This window comes from Helianthus annuus, chromosome 3 (genome assembly GCF_002127325.2).
Source record: "Helianthus annuus cultivar XRQ/B chromosome 3, HanXRQr2.0-SUNRISE, whole genome shotgun sequence".
NCBI lineage: Eukaryota > Viridiplantae > Streptophyta > Magnoliopsida > Asterales > Asteraceae > Helianthus > Helianthus annuus.
In genome coordinates this window covers 115,203,815-115,221,600 of record NC_035435.2, presented here as the reverse complement: position 1 = coordinate 115,221,600, position 17,786 = coordinate 115,203,815, and the positions used below count along the sequence as shown (strand labels likewise).

Below are 17,786 nucleotides of genomic sequence, written 5' to 3'. Positions count from 1 at the left end.
TAAGCAGTTATTGAGTATTTGTAAGGATACAATTATCATCGGTATGTTGGGGTTTTGCATACAAAATTTGTTACCACCTGGTCAAGGAGTAACATTTCCACAAGTCAGGTTTGACAGTACCGTGGGTGGTAATTGGTATGACTTGGAAACAAATGTAATTGCGAGATCGTCCTCAATACTGTAAAATGGTTTTTATTAAAACTTATTGAACTGGGATTCACTCACCAGTATTTCCCACTGACAAAATATTTTTAAACGCGTTTCAGGTAACAATATGTAAAAGCCAAATAGAAGCCAGCTGGACAGCACTGAAGGCTTGGAAAAGTGGCAATAAAGTTACCTAAAATAAAATAGATTTTTTATTAAATAAACATAGGATTTATTCCTATGAAATGGTGTGTACTGAAAACTTGGGTTAACCCATGTGTTTAATATCATGAAATTGTGGTATTTTACGCTGATCAAATATTTCCTAACTACGATCCTGATGTAATTTCCGCTGCCAAATTAGACAATAACAAGATACCTCCGAATCTGACCGCGACCGCCCATTCCTGTCTTTGTATAGGGGGACGGGGGCTGTGACATAGGGCTTGAATTTTGATCAGAGTGAATTTGAGAGTTCAGAGAGAGAGAGAGAGAGAGAGAGAGAGTGAGAGTGAGTTTAGAGAGAGTGTGTGTGCAGATTTCTTTTATTTAAACATGTTTTTATTTTTTACACAATAGTCCCTTTGTAACACCCCAACCTGAACAGGCTGACGTGTCACTCATACAGATATCAAAACTAAAACCAATCCATAACGTTGAAAACAAAAGATCCTAATTACATTTTCATTACATTACCGAAATAAAAATAAATCTTTATCTTCACGACACTCATCACTTATTCCCCACGTTTCCCAAATTACCTGTCAAACAAATAAGACAAACACAAAAAGAAAACTACGGCTGAGCCAAAAAGTTGCCCAGTAACGGAGAAATCAACAGTATAAATAAGGCAGACATACGGACAGAAACATGACCGATACTGACGTTAAACAAGTCTAGATTTTGGCACTGAAACAGATACTTATATAACTTGAATCTCAAAACTTAAACTGAACAGATAACATATGCATATAATCATATCAAACATATCATAACAGAGACAAGACATACGTGACAACATATAACAGTAAAACAAGTCACGTAATATAGAAGCACCCACGAGCCTAAACTGAGGCATGCATGGCTATAGTCCATGCGCCGAGATGGTGCGTGTAGGCGCACACCCATTATTCCATCTCAACAGGAGTCAGGAGTCAGAGCTAAGATCGATCTATTCGCCTCTAGGGGCCATGTGCTACACAAGCACAAACTAGAAACGCCGTGAACTTTAGTTACGCACCGTCACGATGAGTGCCATGTCGTTGACGCCCCAACGACAAGTCTTATAATTGCTCGGGTGACAGAGTACAAAGCCGTATCAGAAATAAATGCATTTTGACTTAAGTTTAAAGGGAACATGCAATTACGAGCACAAAATTTAAGGTCTATTGCATGCTACAATAAATACCAATCATATAACAATACGAACCGAAACATCTGACGAAAACATCCGTACTACAAAGTAACGGACTTGAATAAAAACACTATGATGTCAAGAAAAGGAATCCGTACCAACGAGTAACGGAAAATAAAAGTATACTATGATGTAAAAGAAACAGAATCCGTACCTTATTAGCAAACAAAGCAAAAATAATCAAGTCGTCCTCAAATAGTACGTGAACCTATATTTTCATTATTAAATTACAAACATTATTTCGGCCAGATGATTCTATTACTCAACGATTGTCCGGCGACGAAGACCTTACAACTCTTGACTAATTATTATAATGAGTTAAAACTACTACTCATCCAAAAGAAGTTTAGGACTAGTTGATTAGCACACAAACATAAAAATTGTAACATGTATACAATCTAATCTTTTTAGTGCGAACATACTTAAAGTGCATATTTATATATCTTAAAAAAAACATATTTATATATCTTTCATTAGAATCAATTTAAGTAGTTACAAAATATGTTTGTGTATTTATGTACCATAAAACTCTTTCATGGCTAGTAAATTATACCTATTTGGTTAACAAAATATGCGTAAGACCAACAGACCAATTATATCTATTTATGTGCCATAAAACTCTTTTCTGGCTAGTAAATCAGTCCGACATTTAATATTCATATTTAATTTAACTAAACTTGGTTTACCATATGCAAAAAAAGATGCAGGAGGTACGAACCAAAAGTGAAGCAATGCAATAATTAGTAACAATACCCCCATGAAAATAAGAACTATATTCAGACTAGACCATGAACAGCAAATGTAATCTTAGGGTTATTTCATGGACCTCATTCGCCTTTTTAAGAGTTCTAAACTTAGTCGCCGGAACGATCGGAACGAAACCATAATTTGTACGGTAGAAAGGGGTTTCGATTTTGGTACCTTAATTGCAAAACGAAGCTACCAACACCAAAGACTAAAGTTTCGAACGGAAACAAGTCGAGCAGCAGCAATGGTTGCAGCATGATCTTGATTGGAGAACTAAAGTGGCGGATCCGTTGGTAAGACGGAAAGCTCCGACGAACAAAATTGGTTACGAAGGGATACGATGGGCGGTGTGGCGGCGTGAACGACCACTGATTCGCGGCGGCCGATGGTGGTGCTACGGTCACAACGGAATGCGAAGAATGCTCACGGTGGCGAACGGCTCTTGACGGCAAGGATGTGCGGCGATGCGGTCATTACAATGGTGTCGCGGCGGTTGCAGTGATCAGACGAAAACTTGAGAACATTAAAGGATCGTAATCAGAGGCCGAGGGTTTGAAGGTTATAAAAGAATGGTGATACAGGTATCACATCTCCATATCTTGCGATCGATTAGTTGAAAGTGATAAAGTTGAAAAATATAAAAAAAAATACATAGCCAGGAGAGGTGATGTAAACGAACTGCCACAAACTTAGATGTTGGAATGGAAACCAATTGAATATATGCCTTGAACTATGCTTTTATTATTATATCAATATCACATTTTTTTTCTTTTCTTTTCTTTTACGTAAAACCAAAAAAGAAACATGCATATCATTTTGAATTTCTTTTTTCATTTAAACTAATTTAACATTAACATTAACATAAAGACTAATTATTATTTTGGATACTACACCCTTCATATAAGTTTTTTTACACAATAGTCCTTGAGAGGTAAAATGACAAAGATGCCCTCATGTGCAAGGGCGCAGCATGTAAGGGGCGGGGAGGGGGCGCCCGCCCCCCCGAACTTTTCGGTTAGTAGTGTTACGTATGTGTTTTTCGTATAGAAATTTTTAGGGATATACGTTTTCACCCCCCCGAATTTAAAAAAAAAATTATGTATATACGTGTTCGACCCCCTCGGTTTTATAAATTTTTTTTTGTATATACGTATTCGACCCCGGTTTTCTATTATGTAGCCCAAATAAAATACTTAATTAGCCCAAATCAATTTATTATACACCAAAATCATACAAGCCCAAAATAAAAGCCCACCATCCAAAAAAAAAATAAACCCAAATTCAGTCCTGGTGGAATACGAGCATAACCAGTCGCACGCACAGAACAGAAGGGGGAAAGAAACCCCAAATCGCTGCTGACCTGCTGGTGTTGTTCGAGTCCGAGGGCAGGGGTCTTGAACTTGCTCGATTTCTTCACGAATCACGGCTCATCCTCAGGTATGTGTGGTCTTGTACTTGTTCGACTTCTTCAATTATCTTTAGGTTTAATCTAGGACTTCAATTTATATGATTTAGGTTGAAATTGGGGGTGAATTTTAGCCCTAAACTTGTTGAAATTGTCAATCTTCGACGAATTCTTCTTGAATCTTCATAAGGTATATGTTTTTAATCTTTAGGTTTAATTTAGGGTTGCAATATATGTGATTTTGGTTGACATTTGGGGTGAAATTAGGGCCGAATTTTTGCCCTAAACTTGTTAAATCTTTATGTTAACTTGAAATTTGGGGTGATTTGTTAATTTGTTATTAGATTATGCTATGGGATTGACCGGCTGCTGCTGTGCCTGCTCTTGTTCGACTGCAAGCTGTTGCGCTACTTGTTGTGGTCTTGTTTGACTTCTTCAATCTTCATAAGGTTAAAGGTATGTGTTTTTCTATCTTTAGGTTTAATTTAGGGCTACAATTTATGTGATTTAGGTTGAAATTAGGGGAGAATTTTAACCCTAAACTTGTTGAAATTAGGGGTAGAACTATAATTCTTCAGGCAGAAATTAGGGCAGAACTGAATTTTAGCCCTAAACTTGTTGAAATTAGAGGTGAATATTAACCCTAAACTTGTGATTTAGGTAGAAATTAGGGTCAGAACTGAAATTAGGGCTGCAATTTATGTGATTTAGGTTGAAATTAGGGACAGAACTATAATTCTTCATCCAAGTGAACCGGGTACCCCACCTTCCTCATCTTTTTAATGTTTTGGTGTCTTTGTTCAATTGTTTGTTAAACAATGTTTAAGTTTTAATGTTTGAGAACATTTTTTATTTGATATTAGCGTTTGACCCGACCCGACCCGAATCGAATCACCGACGTCCGACCCGAACATAGAAATTTTTTTTAGGTCCGGTGCCTTCCGCCCCCCCAAACTTTTTTTCCAAACTTCGCCACTGCTCATGTGCAAGTCACATGACCATATTTAACAAAAAAGTCTGACTGAGTTAGGGCTAAAGGACACAACGTGTAGGATTTTGAAACGTTAAGGACAAAACTCGTCAAATTTAAAGGTAAAGGACACTGCCTGCAATTTAGTACAAACATAAAAGGACAAAACTTGTAATTTACTCTATATATAATAATACATAAAACTTCTCGCTCCATTATCTCTTTTCTCTCTCCGTATCTCTCTACTACCATCATCAAGATCAACCATTAAGTATCATCATCACCATCAACATTCATTACTATTAACCATCATAATAATTGTAGAAAGTAAAAAATATTGTTGGATTTCCCTCTTTCAAACCAACACCTCAAACCTCACACACCCCACCTTCTTCTCTCTCCTCAGATCACCTTTTTCTTTTTACCCTAAACCCCCAATTTCATAAATCAACATTCTTTCTTCACAAATTCCCCAAGTATTAACCTTCTTCTACAAACCATCATCTGAATTGAAACTTAGTTCGCAAAATACCAAACCAAATTGAAATTTAGTTTACAAAAATAGCATATTGCAAAAAAAAAAAAGAAAAGAAATATCAAATTGAAACTCAGTTTTCAAATGAACCAGAAAAGAACTCAGATACCTGTACCCAAGAAACGGAGAGGACGCCGGTGGTGGGTGTGCAACGGTGGTGGATGTGCGTCGGTGGTGGCTGCAACTTTGAGGAGTAAAAAAATCAATAATCTTGGTAAGAAACATGAATGCAAATCCAGCTACCTGAATGCATATTTTATGGGATTGAATTAAGGGACAAAAAAGGATTTTGTTTCAAGGGTGGTGGCTACCCAAGTGGGGAATTGGTTGTTTCGTCTGAACAATTGGTTTATGAAGTAGTGTTGAAGCAAGCAGCTTTGGTTAAAGAGCAAATGAGAGAGAATGAAGATGTTGAGGTGAAACCTAATGTTGTTCTGTGGGTGATGGTGGTGGCTGTTGTTTAGAGAGAGAGAGAGGGTTCAAAGTGTGTGTGAGAGAGTGAAAAAAAAGAGGTATTTATATTTGATCTTATTTTCTTCTATTTATATTGTAAATAACTAAGTAAAAAGACTAAACTGTCTTTAAGTGAATAGACTTAACTAAAAATTTTAACCTTCTTAGTGCTAAAGGATGAAAGATGTACCTAGTTTTCCCAATAAAGGATTGTGATTGTAATTATTGAAGTTAAAGACTATCCACTAAAATCCGATACAAGCATAAAGGACGAAAAATATAATTTACCCATTGATTAATTATATCACGCCAGTTAGGTTGTCTAGGCATTACGGTTAAATACATGTAAAATAAAATGATGTGAGTGATTATATATCACCTTTTTTCTTCTTTATTTTGATTTGTACGTTTAAATTCTAATAGACTGACAATAGAATGGGATGCATTTTTCAAAAAAAAAAAAGAAGAAGAAGAAGAAGAAATAAAATGAAGATGTGAGTGATTATATATCACTTTTTTTCTTGTTTATTTCGATTTATACGCTTAAATTCTAATAGATTGACAATAGAATGGGATGCATTTAAAAAAAAGAAAGAAAAAAGAAAGAAAGAAAGAAAAGAAGAAGAAGAAGCAGCTTAAGCCTACAGAATGACAACTTTTGTTAGTTATATGCTATCTTTTGAGGCTGTGTTAAAAGCCCTTAAAGGCTAAAATAAATATGTGTACGTGCACAGATACAACCCTTTGTAAGCTTTTACAATCTCACATGTGACATGTGAAGGCCTTTTCTTCTTTCACATGAAATTTTATTGATATTACTTTTGAATTGGATTTAGGGGTGTAGAAGAGATCGGCTTGCTAAAAGCTTAAAATAAGTCAAGTTTTGAAGAAACATGGAACTAATTCTAGGTTTATTAGTTGTGTTTATGTTTCAAACATGAGGGTTAATCTTCTTAATCGTTCCTGAGCCTGGTTATGATCCTTCCTGCAAAACAATAACACCCCGTTAAGCTTGTTAAGAGGGGAATATGAGGGTTTCCCTCTTAACCACTCTCCAACGTGAGAATAAGTATTTGTTTTGAGGAAATAAGTGTGTGTTAAGAGTGAGAGAATAGAGAACAGAATGGTTTAACCTATGTATGAAGTACCCTATTTATAGCCGGAGTAGTGTAGAAGTAGATTGGCTGATGGGCCTTGGGCCTGAAGATGTCAACAAGGAATATCCGCTTTGTCTCTCCGGTGACGACCGTTAGTGTCTTTTAGAAGATCTTCGGTGATGGCGCATCTTGATTGGAGCCACGTGTCCGGTTTGTCGTCCTTGTTGTCTCTCTGACATCAGCAGGTGAGTGGAGATCATGGGGCAGTTGTCACCGCCCCCTGATTGGTGCCACGTAGGCGTCCTTATGTACCTTTTGTCTCATGTATGATTGCTAATCGTGGAGCACGATAGAATACAGCTTGTTGGACGCTGATTGGCTTGAACCTCTGCCACTCGTACCTTTCGTGCTTCCTGGAATGAACCTGCGCCGCTACCCTTGCGCGGCTTTTGGAGTGTGTCCAACTATCCTGTGCAAGGTTTGCGGATTGAGGGCTTTCATTCAGGATGCTAAGTGTGGAATCTGATCTTAAATCCTGCTTGGACCTCGCGCGCGGGTCATGCTTTTCCTAAGTAGCCCGAGCGTGGTCTCTAGATTAATCGGATTAATGTATAAAGAGTATGGTTCAGCGCGCGACCTGATTGGTCTGCGCGGCTTTTTGGGACCATACCCCTTCAAGTTTAAACAAGTTTGTGTTCGAGCCTAAAAACAACTTTGTTTAATAAACAAAAACCACACACATATATAGTGTTAAAAATCAAAACGAGTAAATATGTTCAGAATGAGAACCATGTAATGTGCTTGTATGTGATCCTTGGCATATGATACGTAATACGTTTACGTAACTCTCTCTCTCTCTACTACCTTGATTATCTTAAATGCATTATTTATACGTGCATTAGACGTTGTGTAATGGGGCGGCACATCATGGCGTTTCCGGCTATGGCGCCTCATAGCGCCGCGGAACACCGCTACAGGCGGCGCTATGGGGTTTAAATCTTAGCTCCCGTGATCCTCTTCGCGGCGTTTTCATCTGCACAATATTCCCCCCCACTCACACACATATATATACATATGTATGTATAATTGAAGGGGTTATATAACCCCTTTATCACTACACCCTCTTGTGATATAAAGCTCATCTCTTAAGCATTTTGCTACTTGTCTCATAACGTCCCCAAAGGGCTTCATGACTACACGTAGCCTTATGGGATTGTTATAGTTCTCAACATATAGATATTGTTGATCCGAAAAGAACACCCCCATAAGCGAGGGGTTATGTGAAACGTCATTTTATATGCGAAGTGTACGAGTATGCACATAGTATATAATTACATATAATGTATACATTTATGAATCCTTATATATATAATTACACATTATTATACGTGTTGATGCAACAAATAATAGACCAAGGATAGTAGCTGGGTTGCTTAGGCAAAAGGGTTGAAGGGCTCAACTTTGCCTAACGCAGGTCGTGGGGTCCCCCCACGTTTGCAAGACGTGGAGAGAGGTTCACTAGTTTATTTTTGTTGTTTGCTAAAGATCCTTCTCTGAAGCGTGTTCAGATTCGGATGAATGAGCAAAAGGAATGTGTGTGTTGACTGTGAAAGAAAGTAACTCGCATGAAGCAAGTACTCGAAGTGAATGACCAAAGATCTCAGGAATCAGGGCTGGCCAGAAATGTCCTGCTTAGTAAATGAAGTGTCTAATATATAGGAGAAGACATCACTCAAAGAGGAATGCATTTGACTAGTGACCATGCTTGCAGTGGGGGACTTACCCTTTCGGGGGTTGAAGCCTTTTGACCTGCGGATAAAAGAGTGTGCTTTGTGGACCTGCATTGCTTTTGCGGCTGGTGAGTTGGTGAAGTAATCCAGAGACATGACTTTTTACTGTTCCGTGTTACTTTATCTCAATTCCCCAGGTTTTTAACCTTCGAACCATTTTGCCTTTCGGGCATTTATGTATTGAAGTCATTTATTTTTGGTCTTGGGCTACCCCCGTCATCAGCCCCCCAAGTCAGAGGTTTTTGGGAGATGAGCTCAAAGACTTCTGACTTTTATACATGTATTTTACTGCCTAAAGGCTTCAAGGGTTCAAAGCTTGAAGGGTTGGAAACGGTTGAGGTTTTTGAATTTTGAATTTTGACAAGACAGTTGACATGACTTGTGGCAGTTTGTCAGGCGGTGGTTTTAATTCCATTGCCTAATTATATTTCTTTCTTATCTCATTAATTCATATATTTTACTCAGAAGAACATTACTTACTCCTTTTTTCTCAAGTTTCCCCTTTTTCAAAACAGGTTAGTTTCCCTTTGTTTATTTTCTGTTTAATTTCTCATATCATGGGTGCTCGTAAGGATTTGGCAAAATCGTTTTCTCGAATGACTCAAGAGGAAGTCGATTTGTTTTGTATGGAGTGGGGAATAGGGACGAAGTTTAAACCGGCTGCACCGGCTTGTGATAAGTCTATCGATCAATGTCCTCCTGGTTCGATCGCTTTGTATTGTCGACATTTTGAATTTTCAAATCTTCGCCATCCGTTTTCAAACTTTGTTTTGCATATCTTGGAATATTATCGCATATCTTTTAGTCAAGTTCATCCCCTTGGAATGGCTAGGGTTTTACATTTTGAAATTTTGTGACGGGCCTCCGGGTATGACCCATCTCTGTTGTCATTCTGTCGTTTTTTCTGGCTTGCTAAGAATGGTGATTGGTTTACCTTTGAGACCACTCAAGTTGATACCTGTTTGATTTCGTCCATGGTTTCTACACTTGGGGTCTGGAAGGACCGGTTTTTCTGGGTGTCAGAGGAGATTGTTCCTTTTAAACTTGTTTGGAGACACCCGTATGCCGTTTTGAACGAACCTGAGCCTTCTGCTTCTGATATAAATACCCATTTTTTAGAAACTCTTAGGGAGTGCCCTTCAAGGCTTTGTCCCTTCCCTGAGCATTTGTTGGTGTTATTGGGTCTTAGTAAAGTGTGGGAAAAGGCCAATCGGGATCCAGTGCTCATTAGAGATGGGAAGGGTATGCATTTATTCTTCTCTGTTCTTTTGTTCCTATTTCTTTGTTTGCTTATGTGTTGTTATGTTTGTTTTGCAGTTATGTCTGCACTTGACTTTATCAAAAGTGATGATACCTCCGACGTTGCCTTTGATGATGTTGCTGCTACTCCTGGTGAGGATGCGGTTGTTAGGGGTTCTGATAACAGGTTCGAGGGTTCTGGGTATGTAAATGTTCCTAATGTCAGAGGTTTTACCAAGGCTACGGCTTCCAAGGGTTCCACTCGTCGTTCACAACGCCATCTGAAAGGTGTTGATCAGCCCTCTAGTTCGGAGCCTGTCGATGTTAGTGATGATATTGAAGCGTCAGCAGATCAAGCTATGGATGTCAGCAAGGGTAAGGAGAAGGAGTTAATTGTTTCAAGCAAGAAGAAGAAGTTAATTAAGAAAGGTAGCACTCCTACTATTCAAGGTTCGTCAGTCAAAAGCGTTGAGAGCTTCGAAGGTTCAGAGGGTCAGGATGTTTATGTGCCTAACTGGGGAGTTAAAGTTGGTGATAGTTTCAAAGACCCAGCTGTTTGTGCTGAGGCCTTAGCTCACTTCGCTCCTCCCAGTGTTCGAAGCGCTATATCTGAGATGGAAGCTGATCATCTTATTTCTAGGATGATGTTGAGTTCCTGCAACCTTTCGACCCTGTTGGCTGAAGGTGTTACTCGTTTTGCCAAAGGCATGCAGGAGTATGAGGAAGCCTCCAAGAAGAAGGAAAAGATAAAAGCTTCGATTGCCGCTATGAAGAAGGAGATTGATAGTTTTTTTGAAAAAGAGCTGGCTTGGGTCAAGAAGGTGGGTGGGCTGACAAGAAGACATGAAATTGAGATGAGTGATCTCAAAAGAGTTTTGAAGCCGATCGATTGAAGCTAAAATTTGACAGGGAGGCCTTAGTTGTTCAACAAAAGGCCTTTGATGAGAAAAAGATGGCTTGAAGGCTTTGGTTGCCCAAGCCATTGGGGATAACCAGTGGCTTATTGAGCAGGGCTTTCATCAAGTTGTTACCTATCTTCTTCACTCTAAAGAGTTCAATTCTGCTCTTGGTGAAGTTTACACTAAGCTGCTCAATCTGGGTAAACATCAAGGTCTCATTGCAGGTTATAAGCTTCATCAGTCTGGCCATCCTTTGGAAAAATCTCCTTTGTACCGTCCTGAGGCTTCCGATATCTTCAAGGGTTCCGTTGAGCAAATGGAGAGGTTAACATACCCGTATGTGAGCCAGGTTGCTTCTTGCTATGGTAAGCCCCTCTCTATCCTGCAGGAACTAAAGCCAGATGGTCTTAATGAGAAGGTATGTGTCGAAGTGCTTAGCTCTCTTTCAAGGAAACGTTCCTACTCAGGAGATAGCGAAGATACCTTTTCTGGAGAACTTGATACTCCTAAGGATGCCAGCTTGGAGGGTTCAGCTGTTGGTGGTGAGGGCTCGAAGGCTAAGAAGATCAAGAAGACTAAGAAGGCCAAAGGTAACAGCTCTAGTGCTTCTAAGCCTTCTACTGATGCATGATGTTCGTAGCTTTCTTAGCACTTTTTAAAACAATCTGTGGTTTGTAATATTAACTTTAAACAATATTAGGTTTTGCAGGAACCCTTAAGGTTCCTGTTATGTGGTTGTGTTTTAGGACGGTATGGCTGTTTGAACAATTGCTGAACTTACAAGTCACTAGGACTTGTTTTAACTTGTGTTTGGATGGTTGAAAGCCTTTCAAGGCTTTCTTTGCTATGATGCTATGTTTAACTATTTTCTTTGTGCTGTGTTTTTCATACTTGTGCCTATTTTGTTAAGGCAGCTTGTTTGGCTTTAAGCCTTTGACCTTTTTGGCGATCCCGTATGTAGGTTGAAGCCGTTAAGGTTTTGAGTTGTCATGTATGTGGCTTGAAGTCTTCAAGGCTTCTTGGATTTGTGATTTTGCTTGGTTTGTATCTTTGGGTTTTTATAACTTTTTGTTCAGGTGGTTGCATTGTTCCTTAAGTTACTTCTTTTTTCTTATAGTTTGTCTTTGTCGAGTTTGTGTTGTCTTTATGTTTTTTATATCTTAAAGGGTTCAGTGCTGCAGTCACTTAGCCTTGGTATTTTTAACAAGAAGACATAGCACCTATCCTATTCATCATTTTCTTTTATTTGATTTTGTAAGCCTGTTTGTTGGTTGTTTTTCTAAGGCTTAAGGAACGTTTGGTGTAGGCTGTTCAAACCCGTCTATGAGACCATTTTGTTTTTGGTAATAAGTCTCATGGAGTTGTATTGATTTAGGAACTCACCCCTTATATAGGTTCATTCAACCCTTGAACCTATTGAGCGATGTGGCCTGGGAGCTCAACCCCTTACATAGCCCTTGCCATGGAGTTTCTTGCTAGGTTCTCAACCTGATCTTAGGATAGAAAGACAAATTTGATAAAACAACTTCATTCATTCAAGAGGTATTTTTACAAAAGGTGTTCATAGTTCAACTCTTGAAATGCAACTTTGTGAAATACAAACCAATCTTTCCCATTTAGACATGGAACCTTTTCAAGGTTTTTCCATTCCAGTGCCTTGGAAGCCTTTTACCCTCTGAGTCTGCTAGTTTGTAAGATCCACCCTTATGTGCTTCAAGGATGGTATACGGGCCTTCCCATTTTGGGCCGAGCTTTCCTTGGTTCTCTTTTTTGCTAGCTTCATTGGTTCTGAGCACCAGGTCTTCTGGCTTGAAACGTTCATTCTTGACTCTCTTGTTGTAGTAGGCTTCCATTCGTTGCTTGTATTTGGCTTCTTGAATTGCGGCTTGGTCTCGCGCTTCCTCTAGGAGTTGTAAGTTCAACATTGTATCTTTTTGGTTTGTTTCGGGATCTATGTTGATGATTCGTTGTGTTACAACTCCTATTTCAGCTAGAATCACAGCCTCGGACCCAAATACCAGGTTATAGGGTGTTCTTTTGTGGCTTGTTTTTTCGGTTGTTCGAATGGCCCATAAAACACTTGGCAATTCTTCAAGCCAGTTGCTTTCATACCTTCCCAATCTTGTTTTGATACCTTCCACTATGCTTCGATTCGTCCTTTCTACTTGACCGTTTGACTGTGGGTAGGCCACTGAGCTGAAAACCTGATTGATTCTGAATTCTTTACACCAAACGCTGAAAGGCTTCTCAGCAAATTGCTTTCCATTGTCGGTGACAAGCATTCCCGGTAATCCATAACGGCAAATAATGTTTTCCCAAACGAAGTCAATGATTTGCTTGCCCGTGATTTTTGCAAGTGGTTTAACCTCAGGCACTTGGTAAAATAATCTATGGCCACCAACAAAAATTTTACTCCACCTTTGCTTGGGGGGAATGGACCGACATTGTCCATGCCCCATTTGTAGAATGGCCATGCTGAGGTTATTGGGACAAGATCATGTTTGGGACTTTTTGGGACAGGTGCATGAATCTGGCAGGCATCACACTTCCTTAGCTGCTCAGTGGTATCACGGTGCATTGAGGGCCAAAAATACCCAAGGTTCATGAGTTTAGCAACCACCGATCTAGCTCCAAAATGAGCTCCGCATATTCCTTCATGAACCTTTTTGACCAAATACTGACTTTGCTCAGGGCCAACACACCTTAGCAAGGGTGCAAGGTAACCATTTCTGTAGAGGGTTTCACCTTGTAGTATATACTGCCTTGCCTTGATCTTAACCCTTTCAGCCTCTGTTTGATCACTAGGCAATTCACCTTGAACTTCCAATTTGGATCTTCTTCGGTGATTACATCTTGAACTTCCAACTCATCAATTGATGGAGCCTTTAACACTTCTACCAATACCTTCTTTGTAAGGTGAGCGAATGTGAGAGATGCAAGCTTGCTTAAGGCATCTGCCTTCTTGTTTTGAGACCTGGGAATTTGCTTGATGCTACATGTTTGGAAGGTATTCATCAGCTCCTTGGATTTTTCTTTGTATCTTTTCATGTTGGGCTCTTTTTCAATGTAGCTATCATTCACTTGACTTGAGACTAGCAACGAATCTGTGAATACTTCAAGCTTTTGGACCTTCATTTCAAGCTTTTGGACCTTCATTTCTTTAGCTAGTCTTAAGACGGCGATCAATGCCTCGTATTTAGCCTCGTTGTTGGTGGTCTAAAAATTAAAACGGAGAGCATACGTGAATTCCAACCCTTCTGGGTTGATTAAAATGAGTCCAGCTCCTGACCCTTCAACGCTTGAAGCCCCATCGGTAAAAAGCTTCCAGGCTTCAAGGTTTGAGGGTTCAGTGGCAGCTGTGTTCACCTCAGTGATTGTTTGCTTTGGGACTTCTACAATGAAGTCAGCCAAGACCTGGGCTTTGATGGCTTTTCTTGGGACATAGGTGATTTTATGTTCACCTAGTTCCACTGCCCATTTGGCTAATCGTCCCGAGTTTTCTGGGTTTTCAAGCACACTCTTAATGGGTTGGTCGGTGACCACTTGTATAGGGTGTGCTTGGAAATACCTTCGAAGCCTTCTAGCTGTTTGAACTAGGGCTAGGGCAAGTTTTTCCTGGGGAGGATATTTAATTTCAGTCAATTTTAGAGTTTTGCTGAAGAAATAAACGGGTACCTGAACCTTGTCTCGTTCGATTGTGAGCACCACACTTATTGCTTCTTCAGCAACCGAAAGGTATACTGAGATTAATTCTCCCGTTTCTAGGGCTGCAATGCCGGGTAGGGAAGCTAGGTGTTGCTTCATCTGGTTGAAGGCTTCCTCTGCCTCCTCAGTCCATTTGAAGTCCTTCTTATCGGTGCAACCCTTGAGTGTTTGGAAAAGGGTAAAGACCTTTCAGCCAATTTTGAGGTAAAACGCTTCAAGGCTGCAAGCTTCCCGTTTAAGCTTTCCACCTCCTTCTTGCTTCTTGGTGGTTTGGTTTCAAGAACAACCTTTACCTTGTTTGGATTAGCTTTAATGCTTTGTTTTCCCACAATATGCCCCAAGAATTTTCCTTCCTCAACCCCAAATGAACATTTCTCAGGGTTGAGTTTCATGTTGACCTTCCTTAGATTCTTGAAGGTTTCTTGGATGTCGTCAAGCATCTGATACTCCGTCTTGCTTTTGATCACCAAGTCATCGACATATGTCTCCATGTTTCTACCAATTTGAGTTGCAAAGGCCTTGTCAACAAGACGTTGGTAGGTTGCTCCAGCGTTTTTGAGACCAAAAGGTATCTTTTGATAACAAAAGATCCCTTTGTCAGTGTCGAACGCGGTCTTTTCTTCATCTTCTTCCTTCATGAGGATTTGGTGGTAACCCTTGTAAGCATCAAGAAAACACTTAAAGGGGTAACCGAAGAGGGAGTCAACCTTGAGATCAATTTCTGGTAATGGGTAGCAGTCTTTGGGACAAGCCTTGTTGAGATCCTTGAAGTCTATACACATTCTCCAAGAATTGTCTGGCTTTCGAACCATGACCGGGTTTGCAACCCAGGATTGATACTTGACTTCTCGGAGAATGCCAGCTGACACAAGCTTTTCAACCTCTTGACATGCAGCCAAGCTTCTTTCAGGGGCTAGAATTCGTTTCTTTTGGACAACAGGCTTGACATCAGGTGGTATTCTCAACTCATGTTCAGCAATGCTTCGAGGGATCCCTGTCATATCTTCCGGACACCAAGCGAAGACATCACTGTAATGTGTTAGCAACTTTTCAAGATACGAGAGGGTTTCTTGTGAAAGGCTTGGGTTGACCCTTATCCTCTGTTCAGGGTACTTAGGATTTATGATTAGCCTTTGTTTGTCTTCTTCACTTTTGGAACTTTCTCATTCAAGCAGGTAGGCCTCCTAAGAAGGTTGAAGGGTTTCTATTCCCCTTTCGGTGGGAAATTTGACAGTGCCATGGCCAACAGACACGGCCATATAGAATGCACACTGCCCCGGCCTTCCAATGATTACATCATAGTTTGAAGGTATGTTGATAACCACAATGGTGAGTGGTTGGATTCTTTCCTTCTGTCCTTCGCTGAAACGAACATTAAGTGTCAGTTGCCCTAAAGGCTTAAGGGGTATATCGGCAATACCTTTTATGGAGGTCCCAGAGGGTTGAAGCCTTTAACGTTCTTCATTGCTCAAGCGGTTAAAGAACTTTTCGAACATGATTGCGGTGGCAGTACCAGTGTCTATGTATGCTCTGCTCATTTGCAATGTTCCCACAGTTGCTTCTATTACAAGGGGGTTTGAAAGAGGGTCTTTCTCTGTTGGAGGAAAGCAAACATACTGAAGCTCCCAAGCTTCCAACCGTTGCTTCTTGTGTGGAACCCTTCCATCAAAATCCACCATATTGACTTCCTTGCCCTTTCCTTCAGCCTTTTTGTCCCTTACTCCTTTCACCAAGTGAGCAAGTTCCCCGGACTTAACAGCTTCTTCAATCCTTTTCTTAATCTGGAAGTAATCATTAGTGTGGTGGCCCTTTTCTTCATGAAATTCACAGTATTGTGTGGAGTTTTCGTTCTTTCTGCTTTTGGGGAGAGGCCTAGGAGGCTGAAAGCTTTGCTTGACTTCTTCTGTTGCTAGGATTTCTTGAGGAGTCTTGGTGAGAGGTGTGAAACTTATGCCGTTCTCCCTGCTGGAAGGGTTCCGGCCTTCAGACCTTCGATGGTCTGAACCCTTTTGGCGTCTATCATAGGAGTTGAAGTTCCCCCTTTTCTAGCTGGGTTGTTGCCTCGCCAGCTGGATCCTCTTTTCCTTTGCTCTTTAATGTCTATTGCCTCCTCTCCCCGGATGTGGGCTTCAGCCCTTTCGAGAGCTTCTTCCAAGGTCTTGGGCAGGGATTTGTTGAAATCTCTTGTGAGATATTTGGATGTGATGGCATTCATAAAACCGGCCACCCTCATTTTTTCGTCTGCTCCCACATAAGTTAGACCTTCCTTTTTGTATCTTTCTATGAACTCTCGAAGGCTTTCATCATCTCTTTGTTTGATCTGAAAGATCACTGTAGCATCTTTAACATACCGCCTCTGTTGGGATAAATTGGCCAGGAATCCTTTGCTGAGGTCATCGAAGCTTCGAACGCTTCGAGCAGGTAAATCGTTGAACCAGATTCTGGCTGATCCGACAAGGGCTTGCATGAACATTAAACAACATTCTGCATTCGACCAGTTCTTAATTCTTGCGGCACCAGTAAAGATCTGAAGATGGTATTCAGGATCTTCAGTCCCATCATACGTTTTGATGTGGACCGGCATTTTGATCTTTGTTTGGAAATCATAATCGGCTATCTGCTGTGAAAAGCATGAGAGGTTACTTGGCTTATAAGGTTTGGCCAAATCTTCTTCAACCCTTGCACCCGCGTTGTTGCTATTATTGTTGTTCCCCTGAGTGGCCAACACTTGATTGATAAAATGCTGCCACGGGAAGCTGGCCATCATCTGGGTCATCATCTGTGGCATAAGGTTAAAGCCTTGAAGGCTTCCGGGTGCAACTGAGCAGTTAACTCCCAAGGGAGTACTCATAACGGCACTTCGTGCCAAGGGGAGCACTGACAAGGCCTGTTCCCATGAAGTTGTTGTTGAGGGTGGAATACTTGTCACTGGGAACTATAGGAGCTGATCAAGGGTCAGCTCATGGCCCAAAGGAGCACCATTTGTGGCTGGCTGGGATGAAAAGAAAGGATATGCTGTAGGATTTGGCCTTGCAGATAAATAAGGGTTAGGTTTTGGAGGAGGATTACTGGGACCAGCCTCATCCCTGGATGCAAAAGGAGGGATAGGAGGTCCAGGAGATAGTGTTGGTTATGGCTCATCATAATCCAAACGAATCCTCACTCCCTTGTCTCTTTCCTTACTCACATATTGGTTGAGAAGAGACCTCAACTCAAGGAAGTTGTTAGCGACCCCTTCAGGGGTAAGTTCAACATGTGAGGGGGTGCTAGAGACACCAACATTAGTGTAAGGGACCCCGGATCTGGATGGAGTTGGAGTGTTGAAAGTGAGAAACTCGGGAGTGTTTCCCGGAGTCGAAAAGAAGTTGGTATAGCCACATGAGTC

General features: G+C 40.5%; 1 protein-coding gene and 3 long non-coding RNA genes across 4 annotated transcripts; 1 reads left to right on the top strand and 3 right to left on the bottom strand.

Annotated features, from left to right (window-relative positions):
• Positions 1-782: 782 nt before the first annotated feature.
• LOC110941356 lies at positions 783-3,121 on the bottom strand. The gene is made up of 3 exons (XR_002594042.2): positions 2,483-3,121; positions 1,716-1,769; positions 783-908 (listed from the first exon to the last, which is right to left on the bottom strand). It is a non-coding gene; the product is annotated as an uncharacterized LOC110941356 (long non-coding RNA).
• Positions 3,122-3,271: 150 nt separating this feature from the next.
• Positions 3,272-4,698, top strand: LOC110941354. Its single transcript, XR_002594040.2, has 3 exons — positions 3,272-3,745; positions 3,824-3,903; positions 4,058-4,698. It is a non-coding gene; the product is annotated as an uncharacterized LOC110941354 (long non-coding RNA).
• Positions 4,699-4,834: 136 nt separating this feature from the next.
• LOC110941355 lies at positions 4,835-6,194 on the bottom strand. The gene is made up of 2 exons (XR_002594041.2): positions 5,328-6,194; positions 4,835-5,198 (listed from the first exon to the last, which is right to left on the bottom strand). It is a non-coding gene; the product is annotated as an uncharacterized LOC110941355 (long non-coding RNA).
• Positions 6,195-15,852: 9,658 nt separating this feature from the next.
• Positions 15,853-17,165, bottom strand: LOC118490471. The gene is made up of 2 exons (XM_035988131.1): positions 16,391-17,165; positions 15,853-16,214 (listed from the first exon to the last, which is right to left on the bottom strand). The coding sequence occupies exons 1-2, from the start codon at positions 17,163-17,165 to the stop codon at positions 15,853-15,855; spliced, it is 1,137 nt and encodes a 378-aa protein (XP_035844024.1).
• Between the last annotated feature and the right edge of the window lie 621 nt (positions 17,166-17,786).

Excerpts from the sequence above, each read along its gene's own strand:
- LOC118490471 (XM_035988131.1), bottom strand. The coding sequence starts at position 17,165 with ATGGCCAGCTTCCCGTGGCAGCATTTTATCAATCAAGTGTTGGCCACT. Across the intron at positions 16,215-16,390 it reads AAGGGTTCAGACCATCGAAG|AAAAGGGCCACCACACTAAT; the intron begins GTCTGAAGGCCG and ends AATTTCATGAAG.